The sequence below is a fragment of the Squalius cephalus genome (genome assembly GCF_949319135.1).
Source record: "Squalius cephalus genome assembly, chromosome: 16".
Lineage (NCBI taxonomy): Eukaryota > Metazoa > Chordata > Actinopteri > Cypriniformes > Leuciscidae > Squalius > Squalius cephalus.
Window position 1 is genome coordinate 11207290 of NC_137137.1, and position 22905 is coordinate 11230194.

Here is a 22905-nt window from a genome sequence, read left to right on the forward strand (position 1 = left end):
ACATGGCCTAAAAATGCAAAACAAACCTGAACTTTAGGGTCCTGGGAACATAATCTGGCCCTGCAACAGAAATAGTTTTTTTTTAGGTTTATTTTTATATTCAATACAGAAAATAAATATATTGCAGATACATACTGTATGTGACAACCCGCATATGACAAAGAAACGATGTGACAAGTCTGAGGTTTGTATGTGACAGACATAAAAGTCTGTGAAAGCCAAATGTAAGAAATGGATTAAATACAGATCAAATGAAACATTGCATATTATTTGTACACAATGCATGTTTTTATTCAGCATTTCAAATCCATTTCAACTGGTCTACATACAATTCGGAGGGCAAAAACTACATCACAGGCACATGACGGTACAGCATGTTACCGAGTAGCATGTGAAAATCAACATTAAAAAAAGTCCCAAAAAAAAGTGTGACTGCATTTCCAAAGTGAATCTACAGTTATTGCAAATGTAGCAACACAGCAAAATTTTAACATTAAAAAAAGTAAAAAGCTTACCATCAAAAGCAAAACAGCATTTTCATCTTTCACATAATATTGTACCAAATATATGATTACAAAGTTAGTGTCTCTGCAGAGAGACTTTAAGAATAATTCTAGTTTTCATAGAATCTTGCTTATATATTTTTCCTTAGCAAATGTATTACCTTTAACAAAACAATTCCTAAAATAAAAAAATAACATGAATCTTGAGATTATGACAAATAAAGATATAGCACCATACTGTAGCACCACAGATTAGCCACCAGTCCTTGAATGGATGCCATCTCCTCAAGATCTGCTCTTCAAATCAAATATTCGACATGCGCTGCCAGGACCCAGGACAGGGAGAAGGTCTGTTATGGCTCTCTAACGGTGGTTGATACTAGTAAGTTTAGACAAAGTTGAAATGTTGATATTTGGAAGGGAATCCAATCAATCAACACATATTATGAGAACACAAGTAAAAAAAAAACCTACAAATTAAAAATTCTGTCATTTAATTACCATTATGCTGTTCTAAACCTTTATGAAACGTGTTTTATTTTTGTGAGGAACAGACCCAAATAGAAATTGCAAAAAAAAGTATAAAGTATTACTTCCACCCTAATTCTTCCCCTTTACTCTCAAATCTCATTTGCATGTGCGCATATTCAAGCGCCAGACTGTCACTTCAAACAATGACTCATATTTTGGTATATTACTCACACAAACCTATTGTATGGCTATAGAGGAACTGGAATATAATTGTAGTACTTTTATAGAACTTTATAATGCTTTTTAAAACGTTTAACTGTGTGAATCACCCACCACTTTCACTGTATGTTATAAAGCAGCTTGGACATTCTGCTAAATATCTCATTTTGTGTCCCAGAGAAGAAGAAAAAAGGATTTGAACAACGTAAGAGCAAGTAGATTATGGCAGAACCCAAACTATTGTTTAACAATCTCAAAGGTAAAAGTATGAGCTTTTGGGAATGGTCCTGACCTGATAAAATGAAGCAGAAGGTCACAATTCTGCAGTCACCACAGTTGATGCACAGAGACTTGTGGTGTATTAAGAGTACAGTACATTATCTTGGGTAAAAAGTGTCTGACTTGTGAAAACCACCACATGGTTCAACAACAGCTTCCATTGGCCTCTTTAACTGCTATTACATGGAAGCTAAACTGACCTCTCGTTTCCCTCGGTTTGCTAAACAGTTCATTGTTCATCCAGGTTTGACTGACGCACGGTATCTTATTAATAATTAGCGTAAACATTATGGGACCGGATGGCAAGAAAATGGCACAGCACCTGCAAATAGCCACAAGGCCGTCCGATTAAAAGATACAGTATACAGCACCAACCACACCAAATGAGAGCTTATGTTATCTGAGTGATCTGAAGTGTCTCTAAAGGGCCGTTCACACGGGCAGCTAAATTTAATTGTTGAATGTCAACAAGTCACTGCTAGTAAATGTTCCTACCTGCAGCATCCATCTGTATAATGAGGTGCTAAGGTGCTGCCATTTTAGTGAATTTTCAGCAAAACTTCACGGGCAGAAAAAGGTCATTCTATATTGTCAAGCACAGCTCATATTCAAGCCAAGCAGCTTTCTGTTGGTCAACGCAGCAAATTTGCAACTTTCTGTTAAGTCAATTTGAACCCGTTGCGAGATCTGCATGGGGAAATCTTTCGTCCGCACGCAAAATTCCTGATCGCAGGGATATCTATTGAAATGACTGGATTCCGTCTCTGAATATTCGCAAAACAGCGGTTAATGTGACCGCACCTTTACTCATGTAGCTTTAAATCAACATGAGCATTGGTTGCTCTGTAAATTGCTGTAAGTGTGAAGGCCCTTAAAGGGATAGTTCACCTAAAATTTCAAATACATCATTTACTCACCCTCATGTTGTTCTAAACCAGTATGACTTTCTTTTTTTCCTGTGATTTCTATTTTATTTTATAGATAACAGTCTTTTTTAACAATTTATTGAAAGTCAATGGGGTCTTAACCTCCCCATACAGGTTTGGAGCAACATGAGTAAATAATGACGGAATATTCCATTTTGGATGAATTATGCCTTTAAAGATGCACTCAATATTTTTTTTTCTCAATTTTTTTTTAACACAAACAAAATAAAAAGTATTTTTAAAATACGTTTAACAACCCAACCTAATAAAAGCTGTTTTATTTTACATGGAGTGGGTCTCTCATGGGGGCAGCCATGTTGAGATCACATGACAAGCTGAATACTACTCATTTTAACTTTTGCTTGTGGAATAATAATACTACTGAAATAATACTGATAACTATTGTGCATGATGATTCACCCACAACACTAGGTGTCAGTATAAGTCCAAGACGATCAGCACTACACAAACAAACAAAAAAATACTGAGTGCACCTTTGAGACTATGATAAAGACGATTGGTCTATAAATGCTTATTTTATCACATTACAATAATAGACGACTATTATTCACTGAGAACTAGCAGTACAAGTGTTACAGTCCACACAAACACTTCTCTGTATGATAAGTAATGGCCGAAAGCACCACGTGGAAGAGCAAAAGAAACACTGACAGATGTCTTCTGGGCAGACTGGTATTCACAGCAGCAGTGCCAAAGCATCTGGTCGGAGAGAGAGAAAGAGAGCAGCACAGACATTCTCTCTCTCTCTCTTTCTTTACACGTCTCTCTCTCGCTCTCATTTCTTCCAGGCTTTCTCCCACAATGATGTCAGTTTGCCAGTGGTTAACAGCACTCCTCCAGTGGAATGCTGAGCATGGGCGGTTTTGGCCATGCAAGAGGATGAGGGAGGAGAAAATGAGGGCGAGAGAGAAAGAGAGAGACATAGAGAGTGAGAGAGAGAGAGGGAGGTCAGTGTCCTTGGCAGGTTTTGCAGCACATCTGTCTGAAGTATGCACGGCTGCAAAACTTGAACCTGAGCACCAGGGGGCAGTATGCCACTGTGTTCACATCTTTACACTCTGCAGGACACACAAAAAGTACAGTCAGTCACATGCACATTAAATAGAAATGCAATATGCATCCCAGTTTCTTCAAGCATGTAACAAATTTCCACAAGTACTTTGTGGTGTATAGTTTTAGGGACCATGTCTCAATTTGCATTTAACTGTGTTAAAGTATGTAGAGTTCTGCAGGAATGGGTTTTGAGTTAGCATTTTAGCACTTCCATTTCCAAATGAGGTCTGTGGTAACACAAGCTCAAGATATTTTCACATTTTAGTCTTTGACATTAATAGCCAACCTAAAGACTTTGTCGCAAGACTAGTGACTTTTTAGACCCCTTTAGCGACTTTTTTTCAAAAAGCATTTAGCAACAAATCTAGATACTTTTTTTGGATTGCTGGTGAACATGTAGTCGCATGACGTCAACTAGCGACATTTAGCGACTTTTCGGGCAGGTTTTAGCTTCTTATCATTAAAAATAGATTTTTTTTTAAAGCTTTTACTTGTCCTGAAAATGACAGTTGCTAACAAGATGGCTAAAATGGACTAGAGGTTGCCTGGGGAATTAAACGCATCACGCTTGAACAGGTTAGCTCATCTAGTCACTAGTCAGCTTTTACAGCTTTCATTGTGTTTATAATTGTGCTCTTGGAAACTATTCAAACTCAAACTTTCAGAGAAAATGTTTTTAAATAAAGACTGAAGGTTAATGGTAGTAATTCGTTTGTAGTCTATGTTTAGATTTTTACTTATGGCCATTGCATTTGGGCTTCGAAAATCAGACGTTGTGTTCATTTGTGAAGATCGTGATGAACAAAATGTTTAAGAATCATAAACTTTTGTTGGTCACAGAGCTTATTTTCTGCAATAATCCAAAAATCTGTGGAAAATTCCTTGGGTTTTTGTTGAGGGAACCACAGTGATGCTAACTTCTGGGTTGACCTACGAAAATATGTCATCACTGCAGCACTGCAGTAAGACAGTATATCAGTTTTGGGACATACTACTATCCTAAAATTGCGTCAGCATAGTTGTTAAAGCTAAAAGAGCAGTAGATTGTGGGACATTTTTGCCAAAAAAACTTCAACATACTATGATTGAGTCCTCTAACCTTCAGGGTTATCTGTAGGGCCACTGTGGTCACACTTGCTCTTGCACTGCTGCATGAAGGCGGGACGATGTGTCTCAGGGCACTCGTTGGATGGCTGGCCAGTGTGTGTCAGACACTGCACTAAACGAATCTCCTGACCCATACCGCACCTAGCTGAGCACTAGAACACACACAGACACACACGTCAAAAAGGACATGGAACATGTATAAGAAAAGAAACTTGGAAAGTTTACATGGATTTTCACATATATGGACCCAGCAACAATTTTTTTTTGTCTTTTAACATTTTTAAACTCGATTCAGTGCATGTTTTCACCTGCTGGGAAGACAACAAAAACTTTTATATAACAAAATTAAGAATCATGTATAAGGTTGGAAGTCTTTTTTGTAACATTTCTATTTATTTGAATGAATAAATGAATGAATGAATGAATGAATAAATGAATGAATGAATGAATGAAATATATATAAAATGTAAATGTTAAATAAATATTTTTTCCCTTGTGCACTAAACATTAGATTGATGTTTTTATTTGCTTGGTCTCACTATTATATTTTTGTCATTCACATCTATTTAAGTCATAATCTAATTTAGCTTAAACATTAACACTTATGTCAGATGTTTTAAGTGTTTGTGATAAATGTGTTTGTGTCACAAAGTGACAATCTCACTGTTTTGAATTAGATCTCACCTCTGCCCAGGGTCCTGTAACCCACTGAGGTGGTGGGCAACGTTGAATGTTGCAGCGCACCCTGGTGGTCGGACGGCTTTGTTTCGGGCACTCTGACTCTGCCAATGTTTCACCGTTCTCTCCACTTCTACATAAAATCACCCTGTACCTATAACCAGGACCACAGCTAGGAGTACACTGCAAAAGAAAAATCACAATAGATTAAGAGAGACCTTCCCAAATAACAGATAACCGAAAATAGATGTTCTTCTACTGTACCTCAGACCAGTCCAGGGCATGCCATTCTGGCGGGCAGCTGTGGTTGTTGCAGGGCTCGGTGATGGAGGGCCGAGGTGGGGTGCAGGCCACGTCATCCAGGACTTTCTCCTCTGTAGCCGAGATCTTCCTCTTACACAGCACTTCCCGTGTGCGCACACCTCTGTTACAGCTCCGACTGCATTCTGACCAGTCTCCTGTCCACCACCTGACAGAAACACACATACCAACAGATATCAGGGAATGATGGCACCACATTGATCAGGCATACGTACCAACCATTTGCTAATTAGTATAATTTTTATGATTTTTTCATTTATAATTTTTTTTTTAAATGTTTTTCTATACAAAATAATGATACATTACAAATTACAAACTTTCTGATTCATATATATATATCTTCGGTATGCCTGATCAATGTGGTGCCATCATTCCATATATATATATATATATATATATATATATATATATGAATCAGAAAGTTTGTAATTTGTAATGTATCATTATTTTGTATTGAAAAACATTTTAAAAAATGAATTATAAATGATAAAAATCATACTAATTAGCTTAGCAAATGGTTGATACAACAGTGACTGGCAAATTGGTGGTCTTTTGATAATATCTGGAAAACATAAGGACACATTAGCATTTACTACAAATCTGATGTGGCCATATGCATCCCTGACCATGTCTGAATGTGGTTTGCATGATCGAATTACCATATGTTCCCATAAGCATGCCATTTACACCTGTATTAGCACAGTGCATATGTGTTTGGATCACTCAGGATGGATGTTAATGCCACACACAAACACATACAGAACACCCACATTGGAGGGCAGGGCTCCAAGTTGCACGGTCTTTTCTTGTCTTTGGGCTTGTTCTTCTTGTCACAGAAATGGTTGTAAACCACAGAGAGGTCAGCTTGTTTCTTGCACACAACCTGCTGGACTTGAACCCCTGTGACACAGAGAAAAGTCTTTGCTGTGTAAATCACACTAGATTATCACAATCCCTAATGATACAAACATGAAGCTTTGATGTCAGTGCTGTTTCATTCTTGTCTTTGTGTAAACACAGTCCCTGTGAAGTTATTACGGTTTTGATCCGTTGTGGTTATGGCTCTGTTCCAAAATCTAGAGAGCTGCCTTGCTGCTTACCGCCTAAACAGACATCTGCCATCTAAGGCAGCATCCTAACTGAAATGGAACCTTATAAGTGGCTGGTTTTATAAGGCCACTAAATTTGTGACAAACATTACAAATCTAGCATGATACCAAAAAGCTGATAATTAATTAATTTTTTTGGGCAATAGCAGATAAAAGGCTAATTCTATATTCAGTAATTCTATACTAAAATATTAATTCTATATATTTTTTGTATATACTACCGTTCAGAAGTTTGGGGTCAGATCTTTTATTCAGCAAAGATTCATAAAATTTATCAAAAACAAATCAGCATATTAGAATGATTTGTGAATGATTTGACACTGAAGACTTATTGAAGACAGTATCGAAGCTGAAAATTCAGCTTTGCCATCACAGGAATAAATTACATTTTAAACTATATTAAAATAGGAAACAGTTTAAATTGTTTAAACAATTAAATTAAACAATTTTAAATTGTAGTAATATTTCACAATATTACTGTTTTACTATATTTTGATCAAATAAATCAACTAATCTCCCCAAACTTTTGAATTATAGTGTATATAACCTGAAAAAAAGTAAATAAAGTTAATTTAGATATCACAACATTATAATGTACAGTATGAAAAATAGATATTCACTTTGAAATATGCTAAAGACTACTAACAGTGTTAAATGTTAACTTTGAGTGTTACATGATGGCAAAGGTAATCTAGAAGTAAAAATAGGAGAAATGAGCATGCATAATATATAATATCGGCAGACATTCAGTATGGAGCAATATCTATGCATTTCTAACACTGGCTGGTAACTGATATAATACGATATATTGTGCATCCATATTTTTAATCAAAACTTCACAGTATTATAATAAATGTTTATTTTGCTTTGCCCGCCATTTTGCATTTATTTTAATGCATTGTGGGATTGCCTTTTCCATTACAGCTGTTAACGAACAACCTTCATGATGCCTTTAAGCGATTCTGGAACAGATTCCATGTTTTCGACAGCAAATTAGTTCTGAGCCACAGCTAATAGTTTCTTATCAGCAAGATAAATACGGGTCATTAACTCACAAAGCATGAATACAAGAATAAAGGGGAAAGAGCTTGAGCATAGGAAGTGATATCAAAGCTGGTGTTTTTGGTATATACAGTCCAGGTTTCCCAGGCTTTCAAACCGTTCACACACATCCTAACAGGCAGACATGGGAAATGTGCATTGTTTATGTGAACTGTGTTGGACAGCTTGATTTTCTTGTGCATTTAACAATCATTGTGAATGCGTACACCATTTAAATTCAGTTTCTTTGACGAAAACCTTTAAATGCCACTTTCATGTGTGAATAATTTCCTTATGTGTGTCAGTGAAGAGACAATTCAACCATAACAGACAGAAAACTGTTACCTCCTGCACACAACGCAGAGCAGCGGGACCAGGATGTATAATGCCAGGCATAAACGCTCAGTGGATCTCTGTTGACAGGTGGGTTAAAACGGTAATGGATCCCAGGATTCTCCTCACGGACCAAAACCTGCAAAACACCACACAAGTGGCCTTCAACTCTTTGATTTCAAACGTTCAGAATTTGAATGAAGCTGGATAGTTCGTAATGAAATTAAATAAATAATAATTGTTTTATAACAGGTTTTGCAAAAAAACTCTCCATCTTCCATGGCTAGTATAAACAGATATTCCTGAGCCAAACCCACATTATGGTTTCTGTATCGGGCTGATCTGAATGCTAAAAAAAAACAAGCAATGTTTTGACAGCACAAAGAAACACATTTCTCAGGGCAATAAATCTACAAATGGCTTACTCATTGTTCTCTCAGCATATTAAACCGGGACAGGAGTAAGTACTTATGAAAAAAATTACACATTTCAGCTTGAAATAACATTTACACCGAAAATTACACTTAGCAAATACATTGCAGCTGTCTAAATTCTGAGGCATCTGTACCAACACTAGCAGTGCACAAATATACTGCTTGAACAGACCACCCAGCATCTCTGCATTACCATGACGATCAGGGTCATGTTGGTGGGTCCAAGTGCTTCCAGTGTCTCTGGTTCATTGGTGGGTCGGCGATAGTGGAAGGTGGTTCCTGCGATGTCAAAGCGCCGTGGAGTGTCGATGGTCAGCTTGCCGTTGATGAAGTACTGATCCCCCTTGCTCTTCAACACTGTGGTAATCATGGAAAGGGTTAATAATTAACAGGCCTCAATATACAGCAGACTCTTCAACGTGAAAAAAAGACAAATTAACTGTCAATTTACAGGCTTTTCATGCTCTGACTAACCCCAGGGTTTGGGTACACTTTGAACCCTTGGTTAAATAAAGTCTGACACTTATAAAAAGGAAGTTGGAACTGTCTGGCACCACAATTTGGGGATAATGCCACAAAGCTTCACTAACCAAAGTATAAAATACTTAGTTGTTTTAGCAACAGGCATCTAATCAAACTCATGAAGCCCCTAAGGGCTATGGGAAAAATATGAAACGGAAGGGAAAGTAAGAAAGAAACTTTGAATTTGCTCACAAAAGCATTTAAATATGATGGAAAAATAAAAAACTTTTTTTCTAAGAATAGTGTGATATAAAGTCACAAAAGTTGCAATTGCATGTTATAAAGTCAGAATTGCGAGATATAAACTTGCAATTGTGAGGAAAAAAAGTATTTTTTCCCTCAGAATTGGACTTTAAAACTAGCAATTGCGAGTTTATCTCACAATTCTGAGAGAAGAAGTCAGAATTGCGAGGTGTAAACTCACAATTCGGACTTTATTTCTCGCAATTGCAAGTTTATATCCCACAATTCTGACATTATAACTTGCAATTTCGACTATATATAACGCAATTGGGAAAAAGTCAGAATTGTGAGATAAAAAGTCGCAATTCTCTTTTAAAAAAATTGTATTCCGTGGCGGAAACAAGCTTCCATGGCTTTTCCTCCCAATTAATACTATTACATCACCAGTTTAGCGTTCCACTTTGTGAGCAAACTCAAAACTGACTGAAATAATATGAGATGTGAGGAAAAACTCTATTTCTATGCTTTTGCAAAGCAAATGTTTTGTGAGCGAATGCAATAATCTCATAAATACACAAATACTAACCAAAGGTTCACAAAAGCACATTTGTAAAATCTGGAAACCTGACTACTCAAGATTAATTACTAGCCCAGGGTGAAGTATGAATGAACAGTGTAAAACATTGAACAAGATAACTCTGGGTAAATGACCATGGGTTAACAATTAAAAAATTTGAAAAGGCACAAGTAATCTTAGCTGAGCCATGAAGCACAATAAAGCTCTATCAGATCTATGCTTGCAATTCAGCGGTGAAGCTTTACAGAATCTACTAACTCCAACAGTTTATTAGTTCCTCTGAGAGGCTCATATTTGAGTAAAACCATGAAAAATATTGTCTCACCCAAGTAATTGTTAGAGACGTTGAGCTCTTGGATGTGTATGAATACAGATCCTTTGGGGATTCTGACCACCTCCTCATAACCTAAGAGAGAGTGGACACACGCACGGACACACACACACACACACACACACACTTATTCATAGCAAGAGAACAATGCAGTTAGTGGTGCTTCACTGAGAGTGACTGTGATGGGATATGCAGAGGTTTGAGATTCCGAATGAATTCCTGGGCAACGTCTCTCAGTTCTGCTGCCCAACACACGTGTTTAAGGCCAGATTCCACCACAAGCCTGCAAACAACTTCAGCCTCTGACAAATGAGTAAAAAAAGAAAAGAGCCAAACAAATTTTTCCATACAGTCCTGCCACCGACATAGATTTTGTTGTCAAGAGTCAGGAGGCAATGTGGTGAAGACTGTGCAACAACATAATAAATCATCAACTAAGAATGGAATTCCTAACGAATTTACTGATTCTGGTTCTGATTCATATAAATAATTTTCTTTACCTAAAGATTTAATAAGAGATTTTTTTACTACTTTTGAGGAAGAAATATAAATAAGAAAAGCAATTCTTATTGCATTTATTTCTCTCAATATTCAGTTGCCAAATGATGAAATATTTTTATTTAAACAGAACAAATTCTTGCAAAAGGTGTTTTAAATGCACCACAAAGGTGGTATTGCTTCATATATATAATTTTTTTATATTAATACATAAAATAATATACAGTATACTGTATATTTTAATGAGGCGGCTAAAATAAATGAGATCCAATAATTGGTCTGAACTAAATTAAATAAAAAGTACATTAAAAATACTAAAAGCAAATTAATTTTCTCATTCGTGTTTATAATACTTCTCATCATAATACATTAATCATGCTTTTTGGAGTCAGACATGATGAAACGACAGTGAGTCAGATTATCAGATTAATTCTGTTATAATTCCAACTGACTACATGTTTTTGATTCACTAAATACAACAGGTTCAATAGTCAATTGTTCGGGAATTGAACTAGTTGTGCAGGACACACCATTATATATATATATATATATATATATATATATATATATATATATATTAGGGGTGCAACAATATATCTTGTCACAATATATCGCAATACAAAAATGCAGCAATATGTATTGTAGATAGTGACAATATGTATTGTACAGTATATAGTTCACCCAAAATAAAATTTCTGTGTGAGGAAAAAATTCAAGTTTTCAGTTTTAGTGTCAGAACTACATTAATTAGTGCTATATATAATGTTGAATATAATGTATAATAATGCAATCGGGGAATATTTGTGGGTCCTGATAATGCCAAATGTCTTATGTTACCAGTAAAAAAAGTGGCCTACATTATTTTAAATATATCTAGTCAGGGACAGAGTGCAAGTACCCTGGTAATCCAGAATTCTCGCGAGAGCACAAGTTGAATTTGCTCAGCGAGTTACTCTGGTGTCGAGTAATGATGCTCATTAAATATGCCCCTCGATCTGAGTTGCACCAATCACATCGGGTTATCTGATATAGGCGGGCCAGAGGCGAGCTAAACAGATGAAGACAGCGCTGTGACGTCGAAGTCATTAGTAAACATTGCAAGATGGCTATGGATGAATACCAGTTGTTTGAAACGGCTTTGGCCGCTACAATGATCGAGTTAGACTTGGCTTTTTATCTAAAACAGGAACAGAAGACGGTGCTCGAATCGTTCCTTTGCAAGAAGGACGTTTTTGCTGTTTTGCCGACCGGATACGGTAAGAGTATAATCTACCAGTTAGCTCCGCTGGTAGCTAAGCGTATGGGGTTTATTGTTGTGATTGGTCGTAGTGTTATCCAATTGCGTGCAGTGAGATTTTCAAATGCATGCTTGGTGCCGCCCCTTGAGCTGGCCGATTTTCATTAGTCGACGCCAGACCATTAATCTTTTAGATTTAGGTCTGTATTTCCAGGCTAGAGTGCAAGCATATTTGTCTGAAATAATTTTGTATTTTCAGATTCAGAATCATGAATATTTTTATTCTGGTGTCGCCATTGTCCTGTGCATTAGGTTATCAGCACCAAGTCCAGGCCTATTGATTTACACCCACAATGTAACACCAAATTTTGCATTTTAATCAACAGTACATTTTTTGTTAACCCTTTACTATATGTCTTGGAGTATCGCAATAATATCGTATTGTGAGTTCAATATCTTGATATGTATCGAATCGTGACATGAGAGTATCATTACACCCCTAATTTACAGAATCAAAAGTTATAAAAACCTTTTAAATAAATGGAACTGGTTCTGAATAAGAATATACTAGAGTAATCATATCCACATACACACATACATAGAGAGAGAGAAAGCAGGCAGACAAGAACCACTAGTAATCATTTGTGTGGTTTTGGTCACACAATGACTGGAAGCTTCTCTTTTATTGACCACATTTTAAATAAACTGTTTCTTTGTGTCTAAATTGTGTTTGTACCCTCAAGAACCCTGAACTCACAAATACAGCCAGAGCCAAGAATAGCCCATCATCTCAGCCTCGGCTAGCCACTGCGGTCAATGTTTTCCCGCTGCCCGCCCAGGGAGTGGCCCACTACAGTTCCTGCAGCTGAGAATAACCTTCAGTCCAGCACAGAGCCAGCAGCCTGCCATTCAACACACCACCCACACCAAACCGGCTCACATTCAAACCTCTGCTAACTTCTAAAACAGCATCACAACCCATCCACAGAATTTCAGTGTCATATACCTGTTCATTAGATCAGTTTTGATGGCTGGTTGTGACATCATGTTATGGTAATTATTTAGGTCATGAATATTAATTAGGTTGTGCAGATGTGGCTAGGTAACCCATTGTACCATGTATTAATATTCAAGAGCCAAGACTTCACCGTAGCAGGTCTCTACCACAGTACACACTCTAGAGTCTCATTATCACCAAACGCCAGATATTTACATGCAAAATTATTTCAAACAGTAACTAGATCAACTAGAGCTCTTCTTTAGTCAGCATACTGGGAAAGAGTTTGGTCACACTTTACAATGCCCTTTTATTTAAGCAATTAACATTCACTACTATTCAAAGGTTTGAGGTTGGTCAGATTTGTTATGTTTTTGAAAAGTCTCTTATGCTCACCAAGGCTGCAGTTAACGGACCAAAAACACAGTAAAAACTGTAATATTGTGAAATATTATTGCAATTTCAAAAAAAGCTTTCTATTTTATTCTATTTTAAAAAGTAATTTATACCTGTGATGGCAAAGCTGAATTTTCAGCATCCTTACTCCAGTCTTCAGTGTCACATGATACTTCAGAAATCATCCTAATATACTTATTCGGTGTTCGCATTTGTTATTTCTATATCAATTTTGAAAACGCTGCTTAATATTTTTGTGAAAACCAAGATTCAGTTTTTTCAGATCACTCCCGTTTCTCACTAAACCCTCATCCTGACTGAAGAGTGTCTGTTTCAGAACAGAATATAGGAAGGAATTTTGCATGGCTCAGATCCTGTATCCCAGTGTTTATGACTTGGGCCTTGCATGTGAACAGGTAATTATGAAACGCCTTTTCAGAATGGCTGGAGTCCCTGAGCACCCCTCAACATCAAGGCAGCTGTCCAACACATATCTGACCTGAAGCACGATGTTCACTTACACACATTGTTTGAGTTTCCATAAAGGGATTTTAAAACACATTCTCTAAACACGTCTAAAGTCTGAAGAGGGCCATCAACAGAAATTTAGGGCCCCTTTACTGTTTATCACTCTTTGTTCCTTAACTTTTTTAAGAATAAAATGTAAAAATGAATATGGCCTGGTGGAGAATGTACACTGATATATGTTGATATTGTGTTATGCTGATATGTGTGTGGACAGAAAACAGTACCAGTAATGACTTTTACATTTTGAATTCTGAACACAATGTATCACAGTTTCCACAAAAATATTAAGCAGCACGAGTGTTTTCAACATTGATAATAATAAGAAATGTTTCTTAAGCACCAAATCAGCATGTTAGAATACTTTCTATAGAATGACACTCTAGACTGGAGTAATGATGCTGAAAATTCAGTTTTGCCATCACAGGAATAAATTACATTTTAAAATATATTAAAATTAAAAAAGTTCTTTTAATTTGTAATTATATTTCACAAACTTACTGTTCTTAATGCAGCCTTAGTGAGCATAAGAAACTTCCTTCAAAAACAAACATTTTTAATGTTTCCAAACTTTTGACAGGTACAGTAGTTATCTTATTTCTTGCATTTTGTTTTCATATTCTCTTATTTCTATGTATTTTATCCTTAGCCTGCAGATTTCATTTCTCTCATGCCTACTGTACTTTGAAAACACTGTTTTTAAAAGGTGCTATAAAAATAACAGTTTACTTGTCGTTTACTGTAAACTCATTCAGTTTTGCACTCTACCATTAAACTGCTTTTGGCCTCCATCTCCATCCTTCCTTTTCTTTTATAGTGAGCTGATTTTCATTTAGTTCTTGACATGCTCAATGAATACTTGCGTCTGTTCAGTGTCAGAACATGGCGCAAAGCGATCAGATTATTTTTTAAAGAGAGGGTGGAGGGTTTGAAACATTAAAACAACTTGCAACACATTTTATAGTGAAATACATTAAATTAATTATACTAGAAGAACTGCAAAACCTTTCCCACTTTTTCACACCATTTACTATGATCCCATCTCAAAGTGCAAGTTCATTTTAACATTTTCCAGCTCATGACATCAATAGCTAATTGAGAAGCATGTTTACTGACAACTCTCTGGACACAGGCTGAGAAAGTGCTAACTGGAGAACAGGAAAGAAGAATTATCAGGGGTTTTAAAGAGGTTGGTGTGGGCCACTGAAGGAAGGAGCAACAGTCTCCCTCATGTCCTGGACAATCCAGTTCAATTGGACTTCTGGGTTAGATCCAGGCCTCAAAATACTCCCCCAGACACCAGAGGAACTTGCCAAGGCTGCTCCCAGTACCTCAAAGCATGTCACACACACATTTCTGAGGTTTGGGGGGGGGGGGGGGGGGGCTACTCAATTCAGGCACCAGGCTTGTGTTACTTCAGTTAATAAGAGAAATAGCAGTCTCACATGTGCATTTGCAAGCTTCACTTAACCATTACCAGAAGAAATATATATTACCCATCTTCTGAAAGATATAAGGTGAAATTTACGCGTATGCGGTGACTGAATTACATGCGTATTACATGTTCAGTCTGTAGGTGCGTAGTGTTTCTTTAAAAAGTGAATACTAGTTAAAAGTTAAAAAGTGAATTACGCGTATGCGGTGACTGAATTACATGTGTATTACATGTTCAGTCTATAGGTGCGTAGTGTTTCTTTAAAAAGTGAATACTAGTGGATTTGTGTGAATGGGGAGGGACTGTTTTGACAACGTTGTCACCTGTACACGAAAAAACAAAAGAGAAACAACTGTGTGTAAACGTACCCTTAAATAACCCTTTCTATAGGCGGGAAATGTGATGTATTGAAATCAACATGAACTGCTGTTCACAACTCATTTTATTTCCATAACATGACATATTTCTAATTGATGCAAAAATGAGAAGGAGAAAATGTGCTTAGAGTGTGCAGTTGTAGTATTACCAACGTTTCGGCACAAAAAGTAGCCTTTGTCAAGGTATAACAGAAAAATGTATGAAAAGAAAAAAAATGTAGGGCGGAACTTGATTTTTATTCATCAGGAAATGATAATGAATGAGTTTACGAAGACAACGCCTAAATAGCTTTTGAATGTTGATTCATGTGATCTATAGTGACGTCAGCAGAAAAGCAAAGTTGTTTCAGAGTAAAGCAAGTTTTTATTTCTGTGGATTTACAGTTGGTGTTAAAATATGATTCCCTAATGTTAAACTAAATCATCAATGATGGAACTGTGCCCAGAAATAAATGATTTTAGCTCTATTCAAGGCTGAGGAACAATATTTTAGCACCCAACTCTGTGCTGAATTGAGCTTTAGTTTAACATAAGGTGATCATATTTTAACACCAGCTGTAAATCCACAGCAATAGATACTCTACCTCTGTCAATAGAAAAGCTGTTTTTACTGAATCTATCCCATTGAGGGCTTATATTTTAACACCTAAAACATTATTTCACAAGACTGTTTGTCTGAAACGAAATTGTCTGTGGAAACTTTTCAACAATCAGGTCCTCAGTGAGAGAAATGGTATTTCAGCAATGCTTCTTTTGCACATATTGTTACATATCGTTCCAGTTCAAACTGAAGTGCACACACTCTGTACCTCCTTCAGACAAGGAGTCATTGAAGACCCCCTCGATGACCTGGCAGCTGCTCCCATCTCCTCCACAAGTACGGCAGCGATCTTCCCGAACATCCGAGCCAAGAATCCGGTCACAGCCCACATGCTGCATACAGATACAAACACATATTTACAGATTAAGGCAAAAGTCACAATGAAGAAAAAGAATGTAAAATTTGAAGATATTACACCACATAATGTACTTTGCATTGTGTCATTGTCTGTGCAAATTTAAATTAAGCAATATTAAAATGCATGCTGTGTATTAAGCTGATCCCATATAGAGTTTGCTAATTTTCAACCCTGCTATACTGTGATTGCATTATTTTAATTGATTCTTTCCATTTGAAGTCTTCTAAAAATACTGTTAGTGCATTAATATTTTCAGTTGTACCATCCCCACAATGCATTGCTTTGTATTGATAGCAAGTAACCTGTCTCAACTTCAATTTACTGTAAGTTATTAGTCATATCTTATTTGCAAAATTGCAAATGCAGAACAAAACATCCAAATAAGTATAAAACATTCTTTGTTATCAGAGTAATGAGGCACATCTCTATACCAATTAACACATTTGTAAAACTATTTTCCATGCTCTATTTAATAAATTATGCTTGGTACAAAAATGATCAACTTTACATCACTTACAGACAAACAGTGTATCAGGAAAAGGGTAAAATAAAACATTAGGGATAGCATTGACGAAGCCATGTGCTCTGCAAAAATATTTCTTGCTCGAACTGAAAATGGCAGAACAACCAGAAGCTGTGATATAACTGATAAAGAGTTAAAATTTCAAAATAAAAGTATTTTAAAAAAAAAGTTTTCCCTCATATTTTAGTCAACAGTAATTAGCACTATGACTCCAGACCCCATGAAATAATTTTAGTCTTTTCCTACTTTTATAATTTTATTGTGCTTTTGTATTCTTTTTGAAATTTGAAAGCTTGAGTTTCCATTCACTGTAATTGCATAGAAAAAGACCAGTAAAAAAGACCAGTAAAAAGACCTTTAATATTTCTTCTTTTCTATAACACAGAAGAAATTAAGTCATAGGCTCGGATGATTGTAACAAATTTAACTAATCGCACGTGTTAACACGTTACTTTTGACAACCATAATACATTGATGTATAATCTTGAGAGCAATCCCAGAACTTGAGAGATCACAATCCATTTAAATTGACATTGTGCAAAGCCAAGCAGGTTTCTCCAGAGGGGCCAAATCTGCACAAAAACAGGCCATTGATGAAGAAACCGAAGAGTCTCTGCTGTCAGGATCTAAAAGGTAACACAAAATGAACTCAGTAACCAGCAGACCAGAAACTGCTTGATACTTTCCAAATCCAGGCCTGTGCAACTTCACAAAAATCCCACTAAAGCTCCAAAGACTTTTGTTGACCTGGCCTAGATTCCATAACCTGCAAATGTGTGACCTATTTTCTCAAACCAACAATGGTAAGTCAGTGGCCGCTCAGAGAAGGCAGGGCATGTCCTGTGCTGGACCCAACAGAGCCGAGCTTGGAGACACGTGGTTCCACGGGCTCTTTTAATGCCTTGTGCTTCAAAGCTCTTGCTTTCATAATCAAACCCTTATTGTTTGGAAGCTAAGCCACCATGAGGTTGCAAACACTACTTTGATTTCTCCCCCTGCCATTCTCCGGTTTTTATATGCACCATAAATAAGAAAGCCGAGAGAATGAGTGAGGAAAGGAGATGGAGGAAGAGAGGAAAGAGAGGAGGAAAGGAAAGAAATGGAGAAATGGTGAGAGTTGACGAAGGGGAGGGTGGGAGAAGTCGCTGTGATCATGTTCAGCTGCGTGCGCTGAGGACAGATGGATCTGGGGGGGGGGGGGGGGGTGGGGGGGTCACTGAGTTCTTGCAGCATTTAGGGCAGAGCAGAACAGGGCTGGACTGAACTGAACTGTTGATAAAAACAACCACAGGTCTGGACAACAGCGCAAAGATAAACCAGCCCAACTCACTCCAAAGTAGCGCATTCAGCCTGTCCTGCGCAGTACAACAAACTGAAACACTAAATAAAATACACTACAGTTGGCATTATGAAACATGCTAATAAACAGCAAAACAGGCTGTTTTCACACTTTGTTTGATCCAAACCGGAATTCAATTTCACCTCTCTCACCCCGCTGGGCTATTTTCACATTTTACTTTTGAATAAGAAGGGCAATCATCAAAGTGAGTACCACCATGAGTACTAGCGGCAGATGTTTACCACAGTAACTAGCTAACGACTCCGAAGAGAATATGCCAACATTAATTGTTATATTCATGTTTTTGTTGCTTTCAATTTTCTACCAAAACATAATAAGGAATGACACTAGCGTTTAGCTGTCACAGGCGCATTACCAAAGGTCATGAAATCTGAGACAAGTAGGGCTGTAATCAACCAAACAAAATCTTGGTCGACTGAAGTCCTGAAATTTTCGACTAAAAATTATGTTAGGAAAAAAACGTTAAATTAATTAGCTGCGCACTGTGCGCAGTACTTGGTAGCCTTGTTGTCCGCCTAAATGAATTATAAATAAACATAAAAAACTAGTAGGCTATTTGCAGTATATTAAATCGTTTTTGACCTAATTATTTTGCACTGAAATGAGTCTGACACATGAGTCTGTCGGCTTTGACAGCGTTGCATCACTTGCACCTGCGCAATATCATAGCCTATGATTTCCGAAAATAGTACTATGTTGTCAACTAGTGATATCATCACAAGAACTTTTGAGGAATATGCAACATAATTTAGACAATTGTTTTTGTCATGTATTATAATAACTGACAGACACTATCATTTCAGCCGCTCTGTGGAGCTCAGCTTTGCGGCTGAGACACGAATAGACTATTAAAGGAGAACTCCGGTCAATTTTAACATTGAGCTCATTTTTTTCTAAATTTGGAGTGCTGTCAGTACAGAGAACAACGACAAAAATCGGTGTTGCCTACACCGTGTTATCCTCTTTTTAAAATTTGCACCCTGTTGACTTCAATGGGGCAAGTTTTAAACCTGCTTTTAGCCTCTTAACATCCTTGATGTGTCATTACAAGTGCACAGCCAATGTGAGTGATTCCTTCAGAGTGAACACGGTGAATCTGACTGCAGTAGATGTGAAAGATATGAATAAAAATGAAGTTAATTCGGCCAGCGCTCATACCTGTATTTATTTCCTGTTTTCAGTCGAAGTCCATAGTAGTCGATTGTCGAGTTCACGCGCGTGATCATAGGTAGCTAAGCAACAGTGGAGAACTCGACAATCGACTACTGTGGGCTTCGACCGAAAACAGGAAATAAATACAGGTATGAGCGCTGGCCGAATTAACTTCACTTAACTTCAATTTTATTTGTCCTCAATTAAGTGATGCGAGTGCTTTGTTTGCGCAAAAAAAACAATTTACCACTTTATTTACAAAATATTAACCTCCAAAGTGCGTTCATTGTTGTGTGACAAAATTATCTGTCAAAATTATTATTATTGTTAATAATTATTTAATAAAATATTTTTCCTTTATAATTACCAGGAAATTATACAGCTATAATGTGACTGGGAAACAATGGCATATGAGGCCAAAAATTACTGTTTGGTTTGTAGTTTTCAACACATTTTTACTGATATTTTAAGACTGTTTAAGACTGCTTTTAAGTCACTTTTGCAAATTTGACAAATCATATCTATGTTAGTCAGCTAACTGGCTAAAATTCTCTCACATCAGCCTCAGGACAGCAGGCTATGCTTATTGTTGAGCCAGGAGTTATATTCTGTAAAATCACTTTCCCTTCTACCAAACGATACTGAACTCTGATGTCTAATAAGCTGTAGTGTTAAAGCATCCTTAATAGATAGAAAAAAATGTGACGAGGTAGCAATGGAGTCTTACCATTTCAGAACTCTATGGATTCTCCATATCACTACAATAATGTGCTGATAGATTGGTGGATTTATGTGTCAATCACTAAAAGAGGGAGTTTTTCTCTTCTGTTGTCTCTCACTTTGGCAGAAGTTCAAAGCCATCCAAAAACGACAATTGGAAAAGCATATCATACGAACCCTGCCATCTGAAAACTCCGATATGTGTACTTGAAGAAGAGTGTGTGTTACTGTCTCACCTTACACTCGCCATTAACACAAACGTCCAGAGAGTCGTCCCTGCAGGGTGTGCCGTCCACCACAGCTGGAGCGCGCTCAGTGTAGAAGTTATAGCCCTCTGCCAGGCAGTTCAGCGAGCATGACTTCACCCCACCTGCAGCCAAAACGTGCAAAACATCACACCTCAATGATCATGAGCCATTTAACATGTTACATACTTATAAAAAGAGCTGGAGATATACAAAGTTGAACGTCTCGAAGTACACTAGACTACATCCCATAGCTATGCTAATGATGCAGAAACTGACTGATGTATCCTTCCTCATGAGCATCACAGGACGTCATAAAATCTACAAAGCTCTTACGTAAGAAAACATTGTTATATACCGTACACAATGTGAGACGAACTAATGCTAACGCCATTACGCTCTTGTTGCTTGTATAGAACTGACTCCTCATGTGTTATGCATTGTTAACTTTACACAACGGCAAAACAAACCTAAAAACAAACTGCTGGCAAATTCGCTCCTCAGTTTAATGCACTTCTAACAATGGGGACACATGAACAGCGTATTTCATGAGCCAAACAGAGATTTATAACTATACTAACTCTGCGGGACGGCCGCCAGCACTCTGTAGAGTTCCATGGCTGCATGTGGTATTTTAATGAGCTTGTGGGGTTTATGTAAGTTAGTTTATTCTTCCACTGCTGTCACATCCTTGAGTAGCAGAAAGGGGGTCCGGGGCACATTTTAGATGATTTGCTTAAGATAAAGCAGCTGAAACGCACATACAACAAGCTGGCTTTATTCTCCAGTCTCCTCTGTAATGGCCCTACAAATTTGCGAAACAGTAAATAAAGCACGTTGGAGGGGAAAACAACCTCTCTCAGCACATTCCCTGAGAGACAAAGAAGAAATCACACAACTCATCTGACGGACAAGGAAGAAAGAGAGAGGAGACACAGGCTGTGTCTCAAAGCTGATGTTATGGTTCCATGGAAGCCTGTTTCCTTGGGAGGTACATGATCATTCAAAAGTTTGGGAAGTCTTTTAGGCTCCCCAAGGCTGCATTTATTTGATTAAAAATACAGTAAAAACAGTTATATTGTGAAATATTATTACAATTTAAAATAACTGTTCTCCACTTTAACAATTTAAAATGTAATTTATTTCTGTGATGGTAAAGCTGAATTTTCAGCAGCCATTACTTTCATCTTCAGTGTCACAAGATCCTTCAGAAATCATTCTAATATGCTGATTTGCTGCTCAAGAAACATTTCTTCTTATCATTGATGTTTAAAATAGTTATGCTGCTTAATATTTTTTGTGGAAACCAATTATTGAATAGAAAGTTCAAAATAACAACATTTATTTGAAATCATTTGTCACATTATATGTCTTTACTATAACTTTTAATCAATTAAAAAAAAACGTACTGACCTCAAACTTTTGAACAGATGTGTACCCTCACTAGGACACTAGTCAATTTCTTAGGTCAGCTGGTATATGTAGATTGTATTTAATTTGTTTATCTATTAGATTTTTCTTCCAGACATATATATTTTTAATCTTGATATTTTGAGACGCGATCCTTTAATTAGCATGCTAATAGCTAATCATTTTCACAGTAAAAAAAACTTTCCAAAAAGCTGCATTTTTAGGACGCCACTTCCAGTCAACAATAATTTTGTTAATTATATGTACGCTGCATTCTCTTCCATAACTCTATCCAGCTGTTTTTGGAAGCAAGGACGCATCTTATATAAACGCCCCCTAAGAAATGGGGTGAGGTGAACCTGAATCAGCCTAACTATCCAGTCATTCTATTGTTCGATTAGTCGACTAGCAACCCAGGGACTAGTTGATTTGAAAAAAAATCTGTATGTAGTTTTGTACAACTCTTAACAGGTAAAAAAATATGGAAGGTGTTTAAGAGAGAGAAGAAACATACTGTACATTGATGTATTGTTTAAAAGTGCAACGCATACTACCCACACTACACACTGTATAGGTTATGTAACAAAGAACAAAGAGTTAATTGACTCATAATCTCACTCATACTGGTACCAGTGTGTGGTTTTGTCCTTGCTCTGGGCCTCTTTTATATTACTCTTGAAAGGCTGGAAGGTCTGAACTCATTCCCCTTGCCTGTACCTGGCAGCGGTGGTGCTAAAACTCTGTGTAATCTTTCTTTGGCTGCCTAAGACCCGCTTGCCTTATCAGTTGAATCACATCTACCACAGTCTTTATGTTAAATAATAACTCTTCCTCTGTTTTATAAACCTAAAGAGGGCAGTTTTTGAGCTGCTGGCCAATTTTCTGTTAGTGTTGGACTAATTTGATAAGGTCCTGGGTGCCTGTGAAAACATATACTGAAGCAGGCTTACGATGGAAACTGCG

The 22905-nt window shown here is 37.0% G+C and overlaps 1 protein-coding gene across 1 annotated transcript in view; it reads right to left on the reverse strand.

The window, feature by feature from the left end:
• Positions 1 to 272: 272 nt before the first annotated feature.
• adamts10 (ADAM metallopeptidase with thrombospondin type 1 motif, 10) overlaps positions 273 to 22905 on the reverse strand; it is a 56468-nt gene continuing 33835 nt past the window's right edge. Inside the window, exons 16-25 of the mRNA XM_079896081.1 lie at positions 20524 to 20657; positions 16383 to 16506; positions 10103 to 10183; positions 8689 to 8852; positions 8074 to 8200; positions 6349 to 6478; positions 5522 to 5726; positions 5264 to 5440; positions 4572 to 4731; positions 273 to 3477 (exon numbers count right to left, since the gene is read on the reverse strand). Coding sequence (XP_079752207.1) covers positions 3368 to 3477; positions 4572 to 4731; positions 5264 to 5440; positions 5522 to 5726; positions 6349 to 6478; positions 8074 to 8200; positions 8689 to 8852; positions 10103 to 10183; positions 16383 to 16506; positions 20524 to 20657 — 1412 coding nt within the window. The 3' untranslated portion in view covers positions 273 to 3367. The remainder of the gene's footprint in view (positions 3478 to 4571; positions 4732 to 5263; positions 5441 to 5521; positions 5727 to 6348; positions 6479 to 8073; positions 8201 to 8688; positions 8853 to 10102; positions 10184 to 16382; positions 16507 to 20523; positions 20658 to 22905) is intronic.